Raw genomic sequence first — 24,882 nt, 5'->3', positions numbered from 1 at the left:
AATCATTACAGAATGTATACCTATATATCAAATCATCATGCTGTACACCTTAAATATATCCAGTTCTTTGTCAATTAAATATTTTTAAATAAAAATTTTTCAAAGAACACATAAGGATATAAAAAGAACATACAAAGATATAAAGGAATAAAGATTATATTATCATCAGATTTTTCAACAGCAAAGCTTTATGCCAGAAGAAAATGGAATTATACATGTAAGATAATCAGGAAAAGAAAATATGAACCAAGTTTACATCCAGCAAAATTTACTTTCAAGTATAAAAAGCATAAACTGTTAACAATGTATAAAAACTCAGAAAATAGTGTTCTCATGAGCCTTTTCTGAGGAATTTTCTGGAAAACAAGCATCAGATAATAATGGAAATTGAATAAAGACTGGTAGTGAGCTTTAAGTAAGTTAATGAGAGTTAAAAGGGAGAAGATTTAATATACGGTGGCTAAAAGCTCTGACAATGCAGATTTAGTACAACCATTAACAAATGGGGGCTGGAACCCAGTCATCCCTGCCCTGCTGAAGCCATTCTGCAAAAACTGGAATAAGTCCCTACTTCTTCCAATGCACAAATACCAATGCAGCCACAAGGATCATGAAAAATCCGAGAAACATGACACCATCAAAGGAACAAAATAAAGCACCAGTAACCAATCCTAAAAAAGCAGATTTACAGGCCAGGCATAGTTGTTCATGCCTGTAATCCTAACACTTTGGGAGGCTAAGGAAGGAGGATTGCTTGAGGCCAGGAGTTCAACACCAGCCTGAACAACATAGTGAGATCCCATCTCTACCAAAAACAGAAAAAAAAAAAAAAAATTAGCCAGGCATGGTGACGAATGTCTGTAGTTACAGCTACTCAGGAGGCTGAGACAAGAGGATCATTTGAGCCCCGGAGTTTGAGGTTGTAGTGAGCTATGATACACCACTGCATTCTAGCCCAACAAGATCCTGACTCAAAAAAAAAAAAAAAAGAGATTTACAAACTGCCTCACAAAGAATTCAAAATAGTTGTCTTAAATACAAATAACTAAATGATATTGGAGAAACAACACACAAACAAATTGAGAAGTTCAACAAAGAGATAGAAACCATAAAAAAAGAACCAAAAAAACTCTGCAGCTAAAGACAATGCCTAAACTAAAAAATTCCATAAAGACCTTCAGCAGCAGACTGGATCAAACCAAATAGAGAATAAGCAAGCACAAAGACAGGTCATTTGAAATTAACCAGGCAGAAAAACAAAAATAAAAGAGTGAAGAAAGCCTATTACAATTATGGGACACCATCAAGTGAACCAATATACACATTATGGGGGGTCCCACAAGAAGCGGAGAAAGAGAAAGGGATAGAAAGCTTATATAAATAATGGCCAAAAACTTCCCCAATCTGGAAAAAGATATAAATATCCAAATATAAAGAAATTCAGGGCCGGGCGCGGTGGCTCACGCCTGTAATCCTAGCACTCTGGGAGGCCGAGGCGGGTGGATCGCTCAAGGTCAGGAGTTCAAGACCAGCCTGAGCAAGAGCGAGACCCCGTCTCTACTAAAAATAGAAAGAAATTATATGGCCAACTAAAATATATATAGAAAAAATTAGCCGGGCATGGTGGCGCATGCCTGTAGTCCCAGCTACTCGGGAGGCTGAGGCAGGAGGATCGCTTAAGCCCAGGAGTTTGAGGTTGCTGTGAGCTAGGCTGATGCCACGGCACTCACTCTAGCCCGGGCAACAAAGCGAGACTCTGTCTCAAAAAAAAAAAAAAAAAAAAAAAAAAAAAGAAATTCAGAAGTCTCCAATCAGGTTAAATCCAAACAAGACTATACCAAGAAATAGTATAAGCAAATTGCAGCAAGAGAAAAGCAGCATATCACATACAAGGCAAGTTCAATATGGCTATCAGCAAATTTCTCAGCAGAAACCTTACGAGCCGGGATAGAGTGAGATGATATAGTCAAAGTAAATGAAAGATTTAAAAAGTTGCCAATCAAGAATATCTCATCTGGTAAACCTTTTCTCCAGAAATGAAGGAGACATAAAGACTTTCCCAGACAAACAAAAGCTTGGGGAATTCATCACCACCAGATTCGTCTTACAAGAAATACTAAGGGAAGTTCTTAAAGGTGAAAGAAAAGGATGCTAATTAGTAACATAAAAACATATGAAAGTATGAAACTCACAGCTAAAGGTACATAGTCAAATTCAGAATACTCTAATATTGTAATGATGTTGTGTAAGTACATATATTTAGTATGAGGACAAAACTATTTAAAATAATTATAGCTACAATAATTTTTAAGGAATATACAATATAAAAAATGTAAATTGTGATATCAAGAACATAAAATGGGGGGAGAGTAAGAGTGCAGACTTTGTGTACATGATCTAAGTTGTTAAGAGCTTAAAATAGCCTGTTATGTTTTATGTAAGCTTCATGGTAACTACAAAGCAAAAACATATAGTACATACACAAAGATAAAAAGGAATCAAAGCATACCACTACAGAAAATCATATAATCACAAAGGAAGATAGCAAGTGAGGAAAAAAACAAAAGATCTACAAGACAACCAGAAAACCACCAAATGGCAGCAGTAAGTCCTTACCTATCAATAATTACTTCAAATGCAAATGGATTATCCAATCAAAAGACAAGAGTGAGTGAGTGGATTCTTAAAAAAGATCCAACTATATGCTATCTACAAGAGACCTACTTCATCTGTAAGGATACACAGAAACTGAAAATGAAGGGATAGGAAAATACATTCCATGCAAATGGAAATCAAAAGAGAACAAGGGTAGTTATACTTGTATCAGATACAATATACTTAAAGTCAAAAACTATAAAAAGAGACAAAGTAGGTCATTATATAATGAAGAAATCAACTCATCAACATAACAATTGTAAATATATATGCACCCAACATCAGAGCACCTAAATATGTAAAGCAAATTTTAATAGATCTGAAGAAGAGATAGACTGCAATACAATAATAATAGATAGCAGATACTTCAATTTCAGCAATGGACAGATTATCTAGTCAGAAAATCAATAAGGAAATATTGCACTTGAACTACACTTTAGACCAAATGGACCTAACAGACATATAGAGAACATTCTACTTAATAGTGGCAGGATATTCTTCTCAAGCACACACAGAACATTCTCCAGGAAAGATATTAACATATTTGGCTACAAAATAAGTCTTGATAAATTTAAGAAGTCTGAAATCACATCAAGTATGTTTTCCAATAACAATGGTATGAAACCAGAAGTCAGTAATAGGAAGAATTTCTAAAATTAAACAACATGCTTCTGAACATCAAATGGGTCAAAGAAGAAATTAAGAGGAAAATTAAAAAATATCTTGAGATAAATGAAAATGGATGAACATACCAAAACTTATGGGATGCAGCAAAAACAGTTCTAAGAGGGAATTTAATAGCAATAAATACCTAGCTCAAAAAGGAAGAAAGATCTCAAAAAATGGGAGCTAGGAGAAATAGGGAGAAAATAATTAACTGTTTTCAGTAATTATAGTGGTGGCAATTGCATTTGTGTTATTATTCTGAGGCTGCTGTGTGTGGAATGTGGAATAAAGCAAATGAGTAATTACAGGATATTCTAATTCTATAATCCCCTGTGTCAGAACTAGAACTATCAGTGTGAAAGAAAGGAGATATAAGATTGATGACATTAAGTAACACCTGTAGTCCTAAATTTGAATCAGTAATTTCAGTATGAAATCATGAGTTTCTCATGTATGATATATATTCAGTATACTAAAAAATACCTAAAAACAATAACCAATCCAGCATGGGCTCGAGACCAGCCTGGGCAATATGGTGAGACCCTGTCTTTACATAAATAAAAAAATTAGCCAGATGTGGTAGTGTGTGTCTATAGTCCCAGCTACTTGGGAGGCTGAGGCAAGAGGATTGATCAAGCCCAGGAGTTCAAAGTTACAGTGAGCTATGGTTGGGCCACTGCACTCCAGCCTGGGTGAGAGAGTGAAATCTTGTCTCAAAAAAAAAAACCTACTAGGGTCATGTAAAAAGGAGCCAAAGACAGGGAAATTTGAACTTCAATAAAGGTAATAACTGCAATGGATTGAAAATTATCAAATATGTTTAAATCCATAAATTCATGAAAACATTTTTTAAAAATCTAACTGGTCACCTTCAGAGAATAAGAATCCAACTAATTTTTATTTTTAAATAATTTCAGACTTACAGAAAAGTTACAAAAATATAACAAAGAATTCTTGTATACCCTTCACCCAGATTTGCCCAATGCTAACATTATACAGCATTTGCATTATCATTCTCTCTCTTGCTAATATAGTATATTTTATATATACCATACATATAAAATTTTCTCAGACTAAGTTACAGACATGATGCCCACTTACCCCTAAATATGCAAATATTTCCCCAAGACAAGGACATTCTCTTTTAAAAATGCAGTACCATTATCAAAATAAGAAAGTTAACATTGATATAATACTATTATCTATCTGTAGATCTTATTCAAAATCTGCCAATTGTCCCATTAATGGCCCTTAAAGCGAAAGAAAAAAAAAATTCTGGCCCAGGATCAAATCCAGGATCATATATTGTACTTCGTTGTCACGGCTTTTCTTTAGTTCCCTTTAATCTGGAACACTTCCTCAGTCTTTATCTTTCACAACTTTAATATTTTTTAAGCATATATGCCAGTTACATTGTAGAATGTCCTTGTATATATGTCCAATGTTTCCTCAAGATGATATTCAGGTTATAAATTTTTGTCAGGAATGCCACAGAAATAATATTGTGCTCTCTTCTTAGTATATCACATCAGGAGGCATATGCTATCCATCTGTCCTGTTACTGGTGACGCCATCTTTGATCATTTGGTTAAGATAGTATCTGCCAGACCGCCCCATTATAAAGTTACTATTTTTCCCTTTGTGATTAATATGTTTCTTGTGGGAAGATTATTTGAAACTGTGTAAATATTTTGTTTCTCATCATATCTTTATATACCTCATTATTTCTAAAACTGGATAAAAGGAAAGAATCAAGCCTTTATCCTGCCTTTCTATATAAACTAACACTGGGTACTCAGACATAAAGAGAAGTGACTCTGTAAAAGTATTCCAACTAAAAGGAAAAAAAAAGAATTAGAAAAGCACCACTTTGCAGCGCCAATAAATTAATGATCTAACAGACACTAACATCTCATAAAAGGAAAACCAGACATCAAATGACTCTTGATGAAAGAACAGAGCACCACATTAAGTCCTACCAAAGAATCCATCTGATCAAACCTCTGGACCTAGCTGTTAATTTTCCAAGAAATATAGATGGAAGAAACATGCTGAAACTGTACCATGAGGGTGCAATTAGTATTCCAGACTGTGGGAACTTCTACAGGTCAAATAACCCAAGTTCTTCAACAGACAAAATATAGAGCAGAAAGATAAGGAGAGGGAACCTGTAGATCAACAGAGACTTAAAAGATTTCTAATTTTTTTAATGGGCAAGACTAAACTGTAATGTGTAAGGATACACATATGGGTGATAAATCTACAAAGAAATGAAATATAGTGATAGCTATAAAAGTCAAGATAGCAGTTCCCTCTGAAGATAAGAGAAGCAACTGTGATTTGGATGGGATATGAAGGTGCTTCTTTGGTGACTAGCAACATTTTATTTATTGACTTAGGTGGTGTCTCCAAGGATATTTGTCTTATACATTCGTTTTGCACAGTGCTGACTATATGTTGTACTTTATAATAAAAAGGTCTCTAAAAAGAAAAAATGATGTGTGGGCCAAAGAAGCAATGGAAATTGATGAATATTTGAAACTGAATGGTATGAAAAACACTGAATTTCAAAACTTGTGGAATGCAACAAAAGTAGAACTTTGAGTTAATTGCCTAAGGAATTTATATTAGATAAGGCAGCTAAAAAATAATGAGCTAGTAGGTGTCCAACTTATGAAGGTAGGTAAAGAAAGCATAATAACCTCAAAGGAAGAAGAAGAATGAGATTTAAAGAGATATGAGTGAAAATTATTAAAACAGAAAGAAAAAATAGAAAAGAATAAAGCCAAAACGTGGTTCTTTGAAAAGAGTAAATACATAAACTTGTAGTAAGACTGATCAAGAAAGGAACACTTGAGCATAAATTAATGACATTATGAATGAAAGTACAACAGACACAATTTAAAAAGAAAATAAAAAGACAACTATCAAGACAAATTTTAAAACAGAAAAAATGGACAAATTTCTAGAAAAATAAAACTAGCAAAAGTCACTCAAGAAGAAAAAAAGCTTGAAAAATCCTATTCATATTAAACAAATTAAAGCTGTAGTTAATAGTTAATTTCTTATAAAGAAAATTCTAAGCTCATATAATTTTATATTTCTATCAGACTTTCAAGGAACTGTTAAACCAAGATATATATTAATAGATTTTTCCAGAGAACAGAAAACAAGTGGATATTCCTCAACTCAATTTTACGAGGCTTGTATTAATTCCAAAATCAGATAAAAACGGCAAGAGAAATAAATTTACGGGCCCTAGTCACTCAAAAATACAGATGCCTTCCCAAACATGTAGTATTGGCATACAGAAAATTAACTAACGGAAGAGAATAAAGACTCTAAAAATAGACTCATATATATGACAGAGGTGATAGAGCATTTTTTGGGAGAAACGGAAAGACCATTCCACCTATGAACCCAGAAAAATTGATAATCTACATGGAAAAGAAAATAAAAATGGATTCCTATCATATATGATAAAGATCCATACCAGAGTGATTAAAAACTGAAATATCAAAAACACAATTTTTAAGCTTTCAGAAGAAAATACATATGAATACTTCTCTGTCCTCAGGGTAAGGAAGAAGTTCTGTGGCAAAGCACAAAAAATACTAACCATAAAAGAAAAGATTGATACATTTGACTTCACAAAAGATATCTTCTGTTCATTAACAAATGCCTTAAAGAATGTGAAAAAACAAGTTAGCAGATGGGAGAAAATACTTGTCAGATAAACATTAATATTAGTACAAAGATTGTACTGAGAACATAAAGAACTCCTGCATTTCAGTAAGAAACAGATAAGCAATTCAATAGGCAAAAAAACCAAAACCATAGGTTTCACAGAAGAGGAAATACATGTGACTAATAAACATATGACCAGATGCTCAACATTACTAGAATTCAGGGAAATTCAAAACAAAAGCACGATGAAATGACATTCTACACTTCTTTGGCACAAATTAAGATACATGACAACACTAAGTGTTGGAAAGGATGTCACTAAACTCAATCTCTTATCTACTGTTTCTCTGAATGTAAATTGGTAAGACGACTTTGGAAAACCAATATTACTTTATAAAGTTAAAGATTTAGGCCAGGCATTGTGGCTCACGCCTGTAATCCTAGCACTCAGGGAGGCTGAGGCCAGTGGATCTTTTGAGCTCAGGAGTTTGAGACCAGCCTGAGCAAGAGCAAGACCCCATCTCTACTAAAAATGGAAAGAAATTAGCTGGACAACTAAAAAATATATAGAAAAAATTAGCCGGGCAGGTGGCACATGCCTGTAGTCCCAGCTACTTGGGAAGCTGAGGCAGGAGGATTGCTTGAGCCCAGGAGTTTGAGGTTGCTGTGAGCTAGGCTGATGCCACGACACTCTAGCCCGAGCAACAGAGTGAGACTCTGTCTCAAAAAAAAAAAAAAAAATTGTGTAGCCCATAACATCCAGCAATTCCACTCTTAGAGAAAATTTTATACTTGTGTACCAGCAGACGTCTACAAGGGTTTTCGCAGCAGCACTGTTCTTGTTAACAAAACACTGGAAACAACCCAAGTACTCATGAAAAGGAGAATCAATAAGTAAATTTTGGTATATTCATGCAACAGACTATTATACAGTAATAAAAATGAATAAGCAACAGCCAAATAGAGCAAAATGGATCACTTTTAATAACATAATCTTGAATGAAAAACATTTCTCAGGAGACACCATTATTACTTTTTTTTTTTTTACAAAGTTAGTAAACATTATGTTTAGTCAAAATATATTTAAGATAAAATTTTTAAAAAGCAATAAATCATAAATACAAAGTTCTTGATAATATTACCTTGACAGTGGGGATAAGGAGGCGACAATATTCATATATATATTATGAAATAAATTAAAGAAGGCAATGCATTATCAGTAAATGTATCATTAACCAAGAATTATGAGTAATCCAATTCTGTATAACTGAAATTTTTAAAAAGTTGCAACAATAATCGTCCCCGATATATGCCTCAGTGTGCTTTTTCAAATATATGTTAATAAATTCCTAGAAATGAAATTTGTGAATATATACACTTAGCATTTTGAAAAATTTTTCCAGTGACCCTATAAAATGGCTACAACAGTGTATATTTCTACCCAAACTATCTCTCACCTCCTTGCCAAAACCTGGTGTTATCAAACTTTTGGGTAATATTTCATTGCTATTTTGATTTGTACTTAAGGGCCTGGTTGAACCTCTTTTTATACATTAACTGGCCATTTGTATTTCTTCCTTTGTTTACAGCCTCTTCCAACTGTTTTTCTAATAGAATTAATCTATTTTATTCTTAACAATTTTTGAATTTCTTTGTACATTGAAGAATACAGCCCTTGCTTATAATGTGTATCTAAGCATTTCACTCACCACTGTTCTATTTATCTTTGGTATGGTATATTTTGCCATATTTTACTATTCATAGAAGTCAAATTTACCAATCTTTTCTTTTGTGACTACTGTTTTTCAATAAATAGGTGTCTAACATAACTTTCCATGGATAGGGCTCTGGGGCAAGGTGTATCCAGTTTCAATCCTTCTATCAGTGGAGCTTTTGGTATTTCACGAGATCTCAGTGTAGACGTAAAATCCAATGGCATCATCAGAGTTTTCATACACAGGCATAACCCCACTCTGGACTAAAGAAAATTTGCTTCTGCCATGACTTAGGTGCCAATCCTAAAATAGTATGTAATACTATATAGGAAAGGCCTGCCTGATTTCAACATACATTCATTCAGTCCCACATTGCCTCGTGCAAGGTAAAAAAAAAAAAAAACAACAATAAAAGCAAACAAAAAAAACCTTTAACAAAATGGAAAAATCTGCACAGATGCTTCAACATGAAACTGCAGTGTGTACCCCGAAAAGAGCATCTTACCTGTTAGGCTGCCCTGGAATATATATAAGGCAGCAGGCATCACAGACAGCAGGAGATAGAGGCACCAGTCCTTGAAAAAGTCCATGGAGTGCTGAAACCAACCAGCAAGCAAGAACACCCACTCAATGACACCCACAACAGAAATGAGCTCTTTACTGCACTGCTTGCCCAGGTGCCACGAGTACAGCTAAGCACTAGGCTACACCTTAATGATTCCAATAGAAAACACAATTATTTTCACTCAAGGGATTGGCTTATGAATTTTAGAAAAGGAAAATTTGAAAATTTATGTGCTAATCATTTTATAATTTTTCCTAGCAAACTCAACTTAATCCTGGGCAATTAGTGATATTGCCCAGAATTATTAGGCTCAGCTCCATCCTTTGGGGCAATCAAATCTCTCTCTTCATCAAACCAACCAACACTGTGAGTAATTAATTTTATCATGAACCTGCATAAGTTTAAAACAGAAAGAAAAGTATATAAATAATGGTAATTATTTTTTAAATATGTCTAACAAGCTTCCTTTATTATTATATGTGACTAACAAGAGCTCTGTCTTCTCAAAATGTTTTAAACTATTTACTGTAGGTATCACTCACTGTCTCCCATGAGGTAGTTTATGAGTGTTTTCACTTCATTAACATCTAAAAGCAGCCATAATAGAAATTAAAACTTAAGGTCACACTGGAATAAAAATTTATAATCTGAATTTTAGGCCAATATTAGACTCACATAAGACATCTTTTCTCAAAGGGGAATGGTTCCTTCCAAAAGATTGTCTTTTTTATAATACAAGATAATTATCAGTTGTCACATCACCAATCTGCTTAAGTCCTAGTAATTGTCAGTTTAATATAAAATGGTAGTGTGCAATTTCCATTGAGATTGAACTAGTCCAGCTTGATGAAATGAAGCATTGGGCCTACACAGACTTAATAGCCAGGTGCTTTACAGAAATATTTTTAGCAGTAGAATATGCTAAGATCCATATTAGGACAGCTTGATTTATCAGCTGTTTGCATTAAAACTATACAGTCAAATAACATTTATCAAGTATTCAGGCATCCAAAATTGATATAAATAACAATAAGAGCTAATATTTATTTAATACTTATTAGGTGCCAGGTACTCTAAGAACTGGCAACAACCCAATAAGGTAAGAATTATTACTATTCCTATTTTACAGATGGGAAAATTAAGGCCCAGAGAATTAAGTAACTGAAATCACACAAGTAATAAACGACTTGAAATCTCACACCAGAAAGTCTGGCTCCAACAGTAATACAGACAATAACAATGTGGACAAATATATGCAAGGACAATCCAACTCATTAATAGACAAGGGTTGCAACAAATTAAATATTCCCATTGTTATATATACTATATAACTAACACTGCAGAATAAAACTATAAGCTGTTTGTTGAGTTGTATGAGAGCAAAGAGGAGAGACAGAGCGAGAACTTGAGTACCTTTACTTTACAAGTGAAAGCTGGGTTTTAAAAAAAAGCAAAATTATAAAAACTTGTTCAGTAACAAACTAAAAATGGGTAGAAGAAATTTGTGAATTAATAATAATGTGTATTCTTAACAGTAGCAATAAAACGATCAGACAATAAGGAAAACAGATTTTTCTGAGTGGATTCAAAGTGATACTAAAGAGAGGAAAAGCAGCACATTTTTTCAGATTATGCTTCTTAACAATTCCAAAGGGAAATTGAGATTTCCCTTGATGCGATCAGTATCAGAAGCTAGTCGAGAATTTAAGAGGGTGGTAATAGATGAAGTAAAAAATGGTAGAAGAGAAAATTATCTGGACTGCAAGCAAATAAATCTATCATAAAGTCAAAGAATTCATATCTATTGATGAAGTAAAACTGAAGGTGAATAGGAATTCAACAAGATTAGGAATGACAGTCTGCACTGTCACAAAAAAAGCCTACAATATGAAGTAAAAAGGTAAGCTGAGAGCAGACTGAAAGTGTGAAGACATTTATGCAAACAGAAAATAATCAAGACTAAAGCTTTATGAGGCGGGGGCTTCGTTGCACTCACTGTTGTGGATAACCCAATGATGAAGATGGCTGCTTACGAAAGCTGGTTCAAACCCTTCTTCAAAGTTTTGTTTAGAAAGGGTAGCTAGGAAAGGGAAGAGCTACTATTACTAGGAATGGAAAGTCTAAGAATAAAATCACAAATGATTTAAAGGCCAGCAAAAAATTAAAAAATTAAAATACATGGTTAGCTAGAGTTAATTTTGAGACTCATGAATCGGAAAAGACCTAAAGTGGCATTACTTTAAAATTTAAATTCCCCTTACAGCCTCCAAAATAAGAACAGAAGTGGGAATGTAAATCTATGATGAGACATGTTATGAACATTTGCTCTCAAGTGGCAATTCTTTCTGAAAAACGATCTAAGTATGAGCCTTGTGGCATGATTCAAAAGTTCTAACTAATGATGACAATCTCCAGTATTCTTAACAGCTGAGTCCATCGTGGATCTTTAAAAGAACTGAAATTTCTAAGACTGCAGTTCTGAAATCACACTACCACAGAAAGTGATATAATTCCTTACATTTATTTTTGCAGTATCAACAGACAGAAACTGTTCCATGGCTGAGTATAAAAGCCAACCCTACTATAAGGGGAAAAAAAAAAAACCATTAAGTTAATAGCCTTGAGTCACAGATAGCAGCTGCATGCATGAGAAGGGTAGAGTTTAATCACACCATAGTGTTTAATGACCAACATGGTTCTGTCTAAAGCTCATTATGATTCCTTAGAGTAAGGATGCCAAATTCATATTACAGCTCGATGCCTGTTGTAATGTTCAGACTGAGACTGGAAGCATCGCATAACTGTAGGGGACACCAATCTGCGTGGATATAGTCCCCTGCAGTAGTACAGTGACAACCTGCCCACCCTGACCCAGTCGTGTTGGTTCTAACAGCTTATTGTGCTTGATCAAGGCCTGGTGGGTTTATATGATAAACATACATTCCTTCTTGTCACCATTTTCTTACTTTAAATCATCTAAAATGCCAAAGAATATACTCTCTAAACAAATATTTGCTTTATTGGAACAAAATATATATTTTTTCATACAATCCTGTCTCTTTTCTTTAATTAACTAAATAGAAGGAGTTCATGACAACAGTGTCAAACCACCACTTATGGCTAAGGAAACACCCTCTGAAGCCTCTGCAGTATGATCACTGTCACAAGGAAGCTAAGTCCTCATCCCATTTCTGACTTAAGGAAAAAAGTCTAACATTCTAATAACAGTAAAAGTGAGTAATCTCTGGCATTGACTACTCTGTGGTGAACGCAGGAAGAGATGAAAAGAATTATTCCCAATATTTAAACAAAACTTATAATTGTTCCCCAAATGTTAATATGAGATTTGGTACAGCCAGGAAATGGAGTCATCTGGTCAATCTCTTGTTGTATGTCAGCATTTCCCAAAAATTTTCCATGGAGTATTAAAAGGACTCCATGGTCAGTAAGTTAAAAATGCCAAAATTATCCAACTTGGAGCATCACCATGCATATTAGCCCATTAAGGCTCTGAGAGGTCCTACAATAAAGAAATTGGTTTTGTTAACCCAGTGTTTACCATACTTATTTGATCAGAAAACCTGCTTGTTTTTTTAAATTTTTTTCTTTTTTATTTTTAATAGAGACAGGGTCTCACTCTGTCACCCAGGCTGGAGTGCAGTAGTGCAACCATAGCTCACTGCAGCCTTGAACTTTTGGGCACAAGGGACCCTCCTGCCTCAGTCTCCCCAGTAGCTAGGACTACAGGCATGTGCCACCACACCTGACTGATCTTTTTTTACTTTTTGTAGTGATGGGGTCTTGCTACGTTGCCCAAGCTGGTCTCAAATTCCTGGCTTCAAGTGATCCTCCTGCCTTGGCCTCTCAAAGCGCTGGGATTACAGGCATGAGCACCTCACCCAGCCAAAATCTGGTTTGTTTTTTTGTTTTGTGGAGTATCAGTAATATAAGAAACAGAGTTAGAGAAATGCCACTCAAAGATTATCATGTATATATTTATTAATTCTTTGTAAAGAATATAACAACACCCAAAACTAAAATAAGATTTCTTTTGATGATTGCAGAATACTAAAGAAAAGTACAATGCCTCAGGGTCAATAAATGTTGGTTGATAACCTTACTTGGTAAAATGACAATCAAAATAACATTTGCTGTATATTCAGTGACACCAGAAATAAAAGACAAAAAGCCTGTTTTATAGTATTCACTGTCACTTATACCTTTCATAAACTAGATAAAAACATATCAATATTTGGGGCTGATAGCACTTTAAGTGCTCACTAAGAACATATTATAACTGTACTTTTTTTGCACTTATTTTAAAACCCATTTGTCAGAAAAACATCTAAAACTTTATGACTTCAGGAACTCATAACCTTAGCAATAATCTCTCCTCATATTATTGACTTCATTATCATTATCTACTGAAACGAAAATGGCACCTACTGAAGATTATTACAATACTTACCACATTACAAAAAGAATCCAGATCAATGCTATGTACATACTTAGTACATTCTGGATTAGACCAAGTAAAATTTAACAACAAGCTGAACAGCATTCTATAAAACAAAAACAAAAAGTCAGTTAGGCTAATTCTGTCTATTTTTCTATACTATGAACTCACAGTGAGAAAGAAGATAGTCTTGGAACTTGATGACTGAATCAAATCTGAACTCTTTATCTGACATTTATCTACACTTACCTTAAGAGAAGTTCTTTGGGTAACTTTTTGTTAATAAGGCCTTCATCATTGTTTGAGAAAACCTGGAAAGAAAAAAAAAAAGGAAATTGGGAAACTGTTCTTCAACCAATGTGGGAAAAAAAAGTTATGTGTTTTTTATACTAGATCACCACAGCCCCAATTGTCCTACAGTTACGATACTAATTTCATGAAGCCATCATGCTCCAATATTGAGGCATATGAAATATTTTATACCCCATCACTACTTCATAAAAATGGCAATACATAGCCATTTGTATACTACATCGTATTGGAAGTTCCAGCCAAAGCAATTAGACAAGAAAAAGCTATAAAAGGCACCTAGATTTGAAAGGAGGAGGTAAAACAATCTCTATTTGCAGATAACATGATCTTATATATAGAAAATTATAAAAATCCATAAAAAAACAATTAGAATTAATCAAGGAGTTCAGCAAAGATAAAGGATACAATATACAAATATAAATATAGTTATGTAAAAATAAATTTGTATTTCCATATCCTAGCAATGAACAACTTGAATGAATCTAAGAAAACAATCCAGTTTATAACAGCATCAAAATGAATAAAATGCTTAGGAATAAATTTAACAAAAGAAGTATAAGACTTCCATATTGAAAAGTTACACAAAACATTGTTGAGAGAAATTAAAGACTTAAACTGAACTGGAAGACTTAACAGTGCTATGTTAGCAACACTGCCTAAACTGATCCATAGATCTAATGCAATCCCTTTCAAAATTCCAGCTGCATTTTTCTTTTTTTTTTTTTTTTGAGATACAGTCTCATTCTATCGCCCCAGGTAGAATGCGATGGCATTATCATGGCACACTGCAAACTCAAACTCCTGGGCTCAAGTGATCCTCCTCCCTCAGTCTCTTGAGAAGCTAGGACTACAGGTGTGGACTACCACGCCTGGTTAATTTTTCTATTTTTAGTAGAGACAGTGTCTGTGCTAGGATTACAGGCGTGAGCCACCGCACCCAGCCTCCCAGTTGCCTTTTTACAGAAATAAGCTGATCCTAAAATTCATATGAAAAACGCAAGGCACCCAGAATAACTAAAATAATCTTGAAAAAGAAAAAATTTAACACAAAAGAATAAATTTAACACAAAGAAAAATTTAATAATTCAATAAAAAGAAAACCCAGTTTAAAAATGAGCAAAGGATTTGAATAGACATTTCTACAAAGAAGATATGCAAATGGCCAATGCACACATGAAAAGATGTTCATTCAACACCATTAGTCATTAGTGAAGTGTAAGTCAAAACCATGAGATACTTCACGCCCACAAAGATGGCAAAAATAAAAAAGACAGATACATTAATGGTGAGCAGGTGGAGAAATCAGAACTCTGGTACACTGCTGGTGGGAATGTACAACGGTATAGCCACTTTGGAAACAGTCTTGCAGTTTCTCAAAGGATAAACAGAATTATCATATGACCCAGCAATTCTTCTTGTAAGTCAATACTCAAAGAGAAATGAAAACATATGTCTGTACAAAAACTTGTATAGCAGCATTATTCATAATAGCCAAATAGTGAAAACAATTCTAAACAAATTGTTTTGAATTATCTATCAGTTGATGAATGGATAAACAAAATGTGGTATAGCCATACAATGGAATCTTCTTCAGCAAGAAAAAAGGAATGAAGTACTGATACATATTACAAGAATGTGCCTTGAAAACATGATGTTACTGAAAGACGACTGACACAATAGGCCACATATTGTATGTTTTCACTTACATTAAATGTCCAGAAAAGGCAAATCCATGAAGATAGAAAACAGAATAGTGGTTGCCCAGGGTTAGGGAGTGACTGCTAAAAGATATGAGGTTTCTTTTGAAGCTATGAAAATGTTCCTGAACTAGATGGTTGTAATGGTCACACAACTTGGCAAATATACTAAATCTCACTGAATTGTACATTTTAAGTGAGTGAAATTGATAGCACATAACTAATTTCAATTTTAAAACCAGACTTTTTTAAAAGAAACATATACCACAATCCACCAAAGCAAACCAAAAGTGGAAATAGTGCCATAAATAGTACCCGACATTTATTTTCAGAGTAGTATCAATGATGAGTCTTAATGTAATTATTGATATGATTTAAGTCTACTACCTGTATATTTATTTTCTATTTGCCCATCTGTTCTTTGTTCCTCTATCCTGCTTTTCTGACTTCTTTTTTGGTAGAACAATATTTATTCTATTTCCTTCACTGACCTTATAGCTATACCTCCGTATTTTTTGAATGTTTGCTCTAGTGATTAGAGCACATCTTTATCAAGTCTAACTTCCTTTAACTTTCTCCTGCCTGTTGTGCACTTATTGTCATATAGCTTACTTGTACTTCCTACTTATACTACATACCCAATAATACATTATTATTTCTGCTTTAAATAATCCACAATTGGCCGGGCGCAGTGGCTCACACCTGTAATCCTAGCACTCTGGGAGGTCGAGGCGGGAGGATCGCTCAAGGTCAGGAGTTCGAGACCAGCCTGAGCAAGAGCGAGACCCTGTCTCTACTAAAAAATAGAAAGAAATTAACCAGACAACTAAAAACATATAGAAACAATTACACGGGCATGGTGGCACATGCCCGTAGGCCCAGCTACTCGGGAGGCTGAGGCAGTAGGATTGTTTGAACCCAAGAGTTTGAGGTTGCTGTGAGCTAGGCTGACACCACAGCACTCTAGCCCGGGCAACAGAGTGAGACTCTGTCTCAAAAAAATAAATAAATAATCCACAATTTTTTGAATAAATGTACAAAAGGAAGATATTTTAAAGGATCCTGGTGCAATTCATTCCTTCTTTCAGATCTGAGCTTCCTTTATTATTACTTCCCTTTAGCAAAAAGAACTTAACATTTATTGTGATATAGGTCTGGTGTAGACAAACTGTTTTTGCCTCTGTCAGAAAATGTCTTTATTTCTCCTTCATTTTTGAATGCAGAATCTCAAGTTAGCAGATTTGCTTTAAAAAAAAAAAAAAAAAACCCACTTAAAAAATCATTCCATTTTCTTCTTACCTACACTGTTTCTGATGAGATGTTATCATTCATATTATTATTCCCCCTTACTTTAATTTTTTTCTTTTCTACCTCCTTTTAAGATTTCTTTTATAAAAAGCTTGATTTTCAGAAATTTGATTATGATGGACCTTAGTTTAGATTTTTTTGTGTTTATCCTGCTTAGGGTTTGCTGACCTTGGATAACTGAGTTGATGTTTTCCACCAACTTTGAAATTTTTGTGGCAATTATCTTGTCAGATTATTTCCTATTCCTACTTTCCCCCCTCTCCTTCTTGGACTCTAATTACAAGTATGTTAGACAATCCCACAGATCTTGGATGTTGATTTTTATTGATCTGCCTTCAAATTTACTGACATTTCTTCTCCTGTGTCCAGTCTGCTATTAAGCCCATCAAATGAATTCTTCATTTCTGATATATTTTTCATTTCTAGAATCTCCATTTGGTTCTTTTATATCTTTCTGCTGAAATTTTCTATCCATTCATCTATGTTATTCAACATATTCTGGGCTATCACTGAGACTATTCCTATTGTCTCTTTCTTCTCCTGACCAAGGGTCACATTTTCTTGTTTCCTTGAATGTCTCATAATTTATTTTATGCCAGATAGTGTGTGCAAAAGAACAGCAATTTACCTGCATAAAGGTAAGCTCCTTCTTCAATTAAGTTGCGGGGAGAATGCAGATGGAGGCTGAATACTTTTAACCTATAGTAGAGCTGGATTTGAGATTTGTACCAGCATTAATTAGATTGAGCTCATAATTGATATAATGATTTTAGGGCGAAATCAGAACTTTACCTTTGGGAGAAGTTGGAATTGGAGCACTGTTGAAACTTCACAGATTTATTTGAGCTTTACAACCTAGCTATTGGCTTTCTGAACTATGAGACAACTACTCCCCCCTCTCTTTCCCTTCTCTCCATCCTCCCTCACATTCTTGCTACCTGCTGTGGAGTTGCCTTTGCTCACCAGTAGCACCCTCTGCTGTGCCTTGGGGACATCTCCCTCTGATGTTACCCTGACTCTACCTTCTCAAAAGCTATTGCTTTGTCCACAGTAAAAACCTGGGTAGCTAGAAAGGGATTTTTCTCAGTTCTCCTACCATGCCCCCAGCTTGTGGCAGCCCCAGCCTTACACTTGGTAAAAGCCCCTAGTGCAGAAGGATTTCTAGTAATTTTTTTTTTTTTTTTTCCAGAGTCTCACTCTGTTGCCCGGGCTAGAGTGCCCTGGCATCAGCCTAGCTCACAGCAACCTCAGACTCCTAGGCTCAAGTGATCCTCCTGCCTCAACCTCCCAAGTAGCTGGAACTATAGGCATGCACCACCATGCCCAGCTAATTTTTTCTTTTTTAATAGAGACAGGGTCTCATTCTTGATCAGGCTGGTCTCCAACTCCTGAGCTCAAAAGATCCTCCTGGCTTGGCCTCCCAGAGTGCTAGGATTACAAGTGTAAACCACCTGCGCCAGGCCCTTCTAGTAATATTAACTCTATTGCGCTGCTTCTAGCTGTCTCCTCCTCAAGGGACTCTTCTTAGCTCTCTTTCCCCTCCCCCAGCCTCTAAACTCCTATTCCTATGTACTCATTGAAGGCCCAAGGGAAGGAGCTGGCAGGTAGGTGTAGTCTTGCTCTGTGGCTGGAGCTCCTCAGGATTCCAAATTGTCACTCCAGCCCACATGCAATAAAATTTTCACTGACTTCTCTTTAACTGTCTATGACAGATTCTTCCTCTTGCTGTTCCACCACGGATGAAAGTATGTAAGTGTCTCTTTTTTTCTGAGATGGGCTCATTACTTTCTGGATTTTAATTTGCTTAGATTTTTTTGTGTCCTCACCTCTCTGGTAGATTTTTAAAGAACTATGATTTTGTAGCTTTTCTGTTAGGGTGAAAGCACTAATGTCTAATTGTTGCAGCTTTCAACATCCTAACAGAAAGCAGAAGTCTTTATTATTCTTTTTGAAAGAAGAAAAACAGACTTGGAAAAGATAAATGACTCAACCAAGGTTCAGAACTAAAAAACAGAAAAAATAAAATTTAAACTTAGATTGCATTACTCCAGATCTAGGGTTCCTTATGCTGCACAACAGGTAGTAAAAATTGTTTGACTCTGGGCAAGTCATTTAACCTCTCAGTATTTCCAGTTTGTAAAAGGGGTTGTGCTAGATAAACTCAAAAGTCTCTTTCAACTCTAACGCTCCAAGATTCCATGAAGTCTTTGTTTTTAAAATGTATACCATTACAGCATTTCTGAAAGCATAATCATGTGGTAAATGTCACTTTAGTTGTCTAATAAGGTTCTCAAATTTATCAAGTCTAAAACCAATTCCTAACTTGCTCCTTCCATAGTCTTCATCTCAATAAATGGCAATTCCTTCTTCCTCTTGCTCAGGATCAAACCATAAAAATCATTCTTTACCTTCTTTCTATATTCCATAACTATTCCATCAGCTAATCCTATAGATTACTGCAACAGTAATGCCCTCTGCACCCTGCTTTTGTCCTTTCTCCCCTCATCTTTACACCAGAATGATCAACCTATAAAATATGTTATATATGCCGCTCCTCTACTTAAATTCTCCCAACCACTTCCCTTTCCCTCAAAGGAAAAGTCAAAGTTCTTTACATGGCTGACAAGTTTTACATGAGCTGGCCTCCTTAACTACTTTGGTCTTATCTCCTAACATGCTCCCCCGTCTCACTATTCTCCAGCCACACTGGTCTCCTTGCTGTTTCTCCAACACACCAGGCATATTCTTGCCTCAGGACATTTAACTTGTGCCCTTTTCTGACACGGTCTTTCTCCAGGCATTCCCAAGGCACCTCCTCTGCTCAAATGTCACCTTAGCAGAGAGGCCTTCCCCTCTACTGTACAGTAAAAGCAGCTCCTCTCTCCCCTTATCCACTCTCCTACCCAGCTTTATTTTCTCCAAAGCACTTTTCACTACCTTATCTGTTTATTATCTGTCTTCCTGCCCCTAGAATGTAAGCTCCATGAGTGCAAAGCCTGTCCCGTTTCATGCACTGCTGGATACCCACTACCTAGAAGAGTGACTGGCACATAGTAACACACAATAAATATTTGTTGAATAGAAACGCAAAGAACAGAAAAATCAAAAGACAACTGTAGGAGCAGCACTGAGAACTGGGAAACCTGGGTTTGAACCTTGACTCTGACTCCACAAAAACTTCCCAACACTGCCCTGTTCTGCTTCCCTAGACCTCGATGTTGCATTCCCATCTTTCTCATTGCCACCCCAGTGCCTGAAGAGGCAGCAGCTGATGTAGACACTACAAGGGTAGCATAAGACTCAAAGTGAGGTAGGGAGACCAGCAGTATAAGGATAGCCCAATCGATGGCTGGCTGTCCATATCTGGGCTTTGGTTGTCCGCACTGAAAGAAAAAGAGTAAATCTTGCAGGATGACATTAGACAACATTGTAATAGTTTGTCATAAAATTTAAACAGAGCCTCTGGCTCAGCGGATAAGACACTGAGGCTCCTAATCGCGGTGCAGTACATTTGTGCCAGGCAGTGGGCACCATCTTTAGTTTGGAAATATGCCATGATGCAATGGTTAAGATCCCAGAGTTTGGGAACAGACTGGTTGAGTTCAAATCATGACTCTGCCACTCACTATGTAACCACTCACTACGTAACTCACTATTGACTACAAATTGCCTACTCAATCCAGGCCTATTAAATGGGCATAATAATGTCAATCTCATAGGGTGCTGGAAGGACTAAGTGAGATAAAACGTGATCAGCCCACACCTGGGCACAGGGAAAGGACTCTAGGAAAGAGTTCTATTGTTATAATTACTAAAAATTACTCTCTACACCACAATAGTGCAGACAAAAGGGAGATCAATATTGTCAACAGGAGAATTAATAGAGTAACCTCTACTTTTCAAGATCTATTAACATAGATATCATATAAGTTCTATTAATTATACCACGTGATGACAGAGATCAAAACTGTCTACAAACCTTGAATTAAGAAATTCACTTTAATGTGAAAAACAAAAAATATTTTATTGTGAAGTTTCCCTCCATCTTGTGCTTCCCAATACCTCTGACAATTTCTAACCACAAATACAGAAAAGGGAGTACCAAAATAGGAGGAAAGTCCAGATGAGAGTTAAAATGGCAAAATTATATAATACAGTGTTATTACATATTTCCAAAAAATAAATCTGCTTTACAAGCTAAAGTATTAACAAAAACATGATGACAGCAAGTAATAGATATTCCAACATGATACCCTTTTATAACAATTGTAGAATATAAAACTAAAATCTGAAAATTATCAGGAAAAATCTCAGAAAGTAAAAGTTTTAAAAACAGTTTCATCCCCCACTTCTAAAAGGCTTTATGTAAAACACTTGTCTTTGTGATTCACAAAAAGCAGATACCAATTCTTGAACATGAACTGAAGTGACAGGAGAAACTCTCAATGCTATTATAGCCATGAGTAAGAAGCCTGATCTAATTCATCTGTCTTCATTAATTCCTTTTCATTTTAACTTTGTGAAAGAAGGAAAGAAAAACGAAGGGGAGAGAATGCTAGGCCTACCTACTCGATTCTGTAGCATTTAACTCAATGCCAGGAACAAAATACAAGTCATTCGTAAGTGCTCAAAAATCTTAAAGTCCAAATAAGAAAGAAAACTAATTTCCGAACATACATATGGGAGAACATATAATGACACACTATGTATTACATTTCAATCCATAAACAGGTTCTGACACAAACTACCTGGTTTTGAAATCTGGCTCAATTTATCAGCTGGGTGACCTGGGCAAGTTACTTTAACCTCTCTGTGCCTCAGTTTCCTCATCTCTAAAGTAAGGAAATGGTATCTTCCTCACAGGGTTGTTGTGACAGTTTAAGACACTTAGAAAAATGCCTCACACATAGAATGTACACAATAAATGTTAGCTGTCATTATTTTTACAGAGGCAGTAGAAACAAATGTCTTACTTGAAGAAATTTTCATTGAGAAATAGTTAAGCAGAGTTCCAAAATTAACATGCAAAGTCATTTACATCAACTGCTAAAGTTGTATGTTTAGATTCAAGCACTGAAGTGTAATGTGATCTCAAATACAGTCTTGGGGATTACATAGGCAGCCTCTTCATCCCACTCCTTCCTATACCAACCTTCCCCACTTCCATCGAAGCCTAGGCATCTTATCAATAAAACCTCTTTTCTGAGTTAAATTCTTTTTTTTTTTTATTTCATCTTGTTATGGGGGATACAGAATTGCAGGTTACATACGTTGCTCCTGTACTGCCTTTCCCCCCAAGTGAGTTAAATTCTTAATGCTTAAAGATATACAAAAAGCAAAGCATTTCTAAGTTCAGCAAGACAACCACTAGTACAAAAGTACTGCAAATGCTTTTATTTTAGAGTACACAAAACTCTAAAATTCACAATAGTGAATCAGGGTGGGCTATAGGTCAGGATGGAAGGGGTGGAAGAAGAAAAGGAAAACTGGCCGGGTGCGGTGGCTCATGCCTGTAATCCTAGCACTCTGGGAGGCCGAGGTGGGCGGATCGTTTGAGCTCAGGAGTTCGAGACCAGCCTGAGCAAGAGCGAGACCCCACCTCTACTAAAAATAGAAAGAAATTATATGGACAGCTAAAAATATATATAGAAAAAAAATTAGCCGGGCATGGTGGCGCATGCCTGTAGTCCCAGCTACTCGGGAGGCTGAGACAGGAGGATCGCTTGAGCTCAGGAGTTTGAGGTTGCTGTGAGCTAGGCTGACGCCACGGCACTCACTCTAGCCTGGGCAACAGAGTGAGACTCTGTCTCAAAAAAAAAAAAAAAAAAAAAAAAAAAAAAAAAAAGAAGAAGAAAAGGAAAACTGACAACAGGAGGAATATGAGACTTCAGAGGGATGTGAAAACTTAATTCCTGGAAATTCTTTCTTTCTCCTTGCTATAATTGTAAGGGCTCTTCTCACATCTAAATCCCTGAAATATTTAGAACACAGATTTTTGTAAAATTCACTTTCTGAAACTTACCAGCTCTGTTACTTTGTCACTTAAAAAACAATCCAGAATTTTAAAAGAAACATGTACAAGATAAAGACATTATAGTCTATAGTACTGTGATTTGTGGGTGATGTTCTTTTCCCCGCTACCAATAGGCCGCACACGTGGGAGCTGCTTTTCCAGAGTCAATACAGACCATCCACTTTATCATCACCCCACTCTTTGATTATTGAGAAAAAAACAGAGCCAGGCAGGGTTCCGAATGGTAGATTTTCCTCCGGCATGCCAAATGGCACTTGGGGAGCACCCTGCATTCTCAGCTCATCAGCACTTCCACTAACCCCTGAAGATAAGAAGAATATCTCCACTTAATAATTAATAGTTTAAAAAAAAAAAAAAACCTGTTTCTTAAAACTAGGCATTTCCCTATTACCCATGCCCATCCCCACACCCCCTCAAATATTCTAAGCAAGGGCGTGGCCCCAAGCAGGGAGCCCAGCTCCTCTTTTCTTTTACAACCCTTGGAGGCCTCTGGAGAAATCACACCTTTGGTTTGGCAATTCCTTGAACCTTGTCTACTCAAGCCCACACCTCAGCCAAGTCTTCAAGTCAGCTTTTTAACGCGAGCTTAATGGGGGCCAGGTGGTATGCTACACCCTCTCAAGTTTATTAAACAAAGCTAATGATTTCCTAAGACGTTTCCAATGTACTAATGATGGATTAATTAAATCCCTTAGTGGGGGTGCTGCACACAGAAAAAACCTAGTTTAATACTCCCCGTTTTTAAAAAAAGGGGGGGTTCTCAAAAATTACAAATTTAAATTTCCACGTGTTAAAAAAACCTAACAGAATGATGATTTTGAAAGAAACACAAATTATGTGTATTATTTATATACAACTGCATAGAAACAAGACTGGAAGCACGCAGACCTGCAATATAGTGTAAATAGAAATAGGTGGTATTCCTATGCATTCTTTTTTTAACCACACCCTCCCGTGGTGGCTTCCCAGGCTCTCTTGGGCCAAATAGCGTCACGCCGTCCGGCGGCCTCCTGGGTCGGGGTCCGGGCTGTGACCCAGACTCCACCAGGAGAGAACGCTGCGTCGCGGTCGCCCCCGTGCAGGCGGCCGCTCCGGACCCACCAGGTTCCCCCTCCCCCTGGCGCGCCCAGCCCTGCCCTGCCCAGCAGCCCCACAGGCCGCGGCCCGGCCTCTCCGCGACCCCGGGGCCGCCTGCCCGACCCTAGCGGGCGGCCGCGCGGGAACCCGGCCCGGGAGGGAAAGGGCGGGGCGGCCGGGCTGACGCGGGCCCCAGACTCACCATGGCCGAAGAGCCGCGAGCTAGTCCACAGCCCGAAGTCACACGGCGCCGGCGACGCCCGTTGTCCTGGTGACGCCAGCCGGGCGCCCCGCCCCGTCCCTAAGGTGGGCTCTGAGGAGGCCATTGGTGGCCAGCGAGCACGTGATCGACAGGGGCGGTGCCCTTTGGACCGCCCACCCTTGCCACCAGCGATTGGACCCGGCCTCTCAGCCTTGCCTACTTGCATCTGGTCCATCCTCTCAGCCCGATCACCTTGACGCCCCTCACCTGACGTTATCCAGCCACATACTGCCCAGCTGAAAGAGACCTTCATGGATTTTATTTATTTAAAAAACTGATTACACAGGTAATAGATGATTTTTGAAGGCATTTTAAATTACCGATAACAAGAATTAAAAAGAATAAAACCACACTAATCCCAGCACCTGAAGTAGCCACTGCTCATATTCCAGTCTGTCTGCTTCAAGTGTACAACAAAATATATATTATAGTGTATCCTTAAAAATGG

General features: G+C 36.6%; 1 protein-coding gene across 1 annotated transcript in view; it reads right to left on the bottom strand.

Annotated features, from left to right (window-relative positions):
- The window catches only part of FBXL2 (F-box and leucine rich repeat protein 2), a 77,676-nt gene extending 53,293 nt beyond the window's left edge, over positions 1-24,383 (bottom strand). Inside the window, exons 1-2 of the mRNA XM_069473379.1 lie at positions 24,375-24,383; positions 13,994-14,055 (exon numbers count right to left, since the gene is read on the bottom strand). Coding sequence (XP_069329480.1) covers positions 13,994-14,055; positions 24,375-24,377 — 65 coding nt within the window. The 5' untranslated portion in view covers positions 24,378-24,383. The remainder of the gene's footprint in view (positions 1-13,993; positions 14,056-24,374) is intronic.
- Positions 24,384-24,882: the final 499 nt, after the last annotated feature.

Source organism: Eulemur rufifrons, chromosome 7 (assembly GCF_041146395.1).
Source record: "Eulemur rufifrons isolate Redbay chromosome 7, OSU_ERuf_1, whole genome shotgun sequence".
NCBI classification, from domain to species: domain Eukaryota; kingdom Metazoa; phylum Chordata; class Mammalia; order Primates; family Lemuridae; genus Eulemur; species Eulemur rufifrons.
This window is presented reverse-complemented; position numbering and strand designations above follow the sequence as displayed.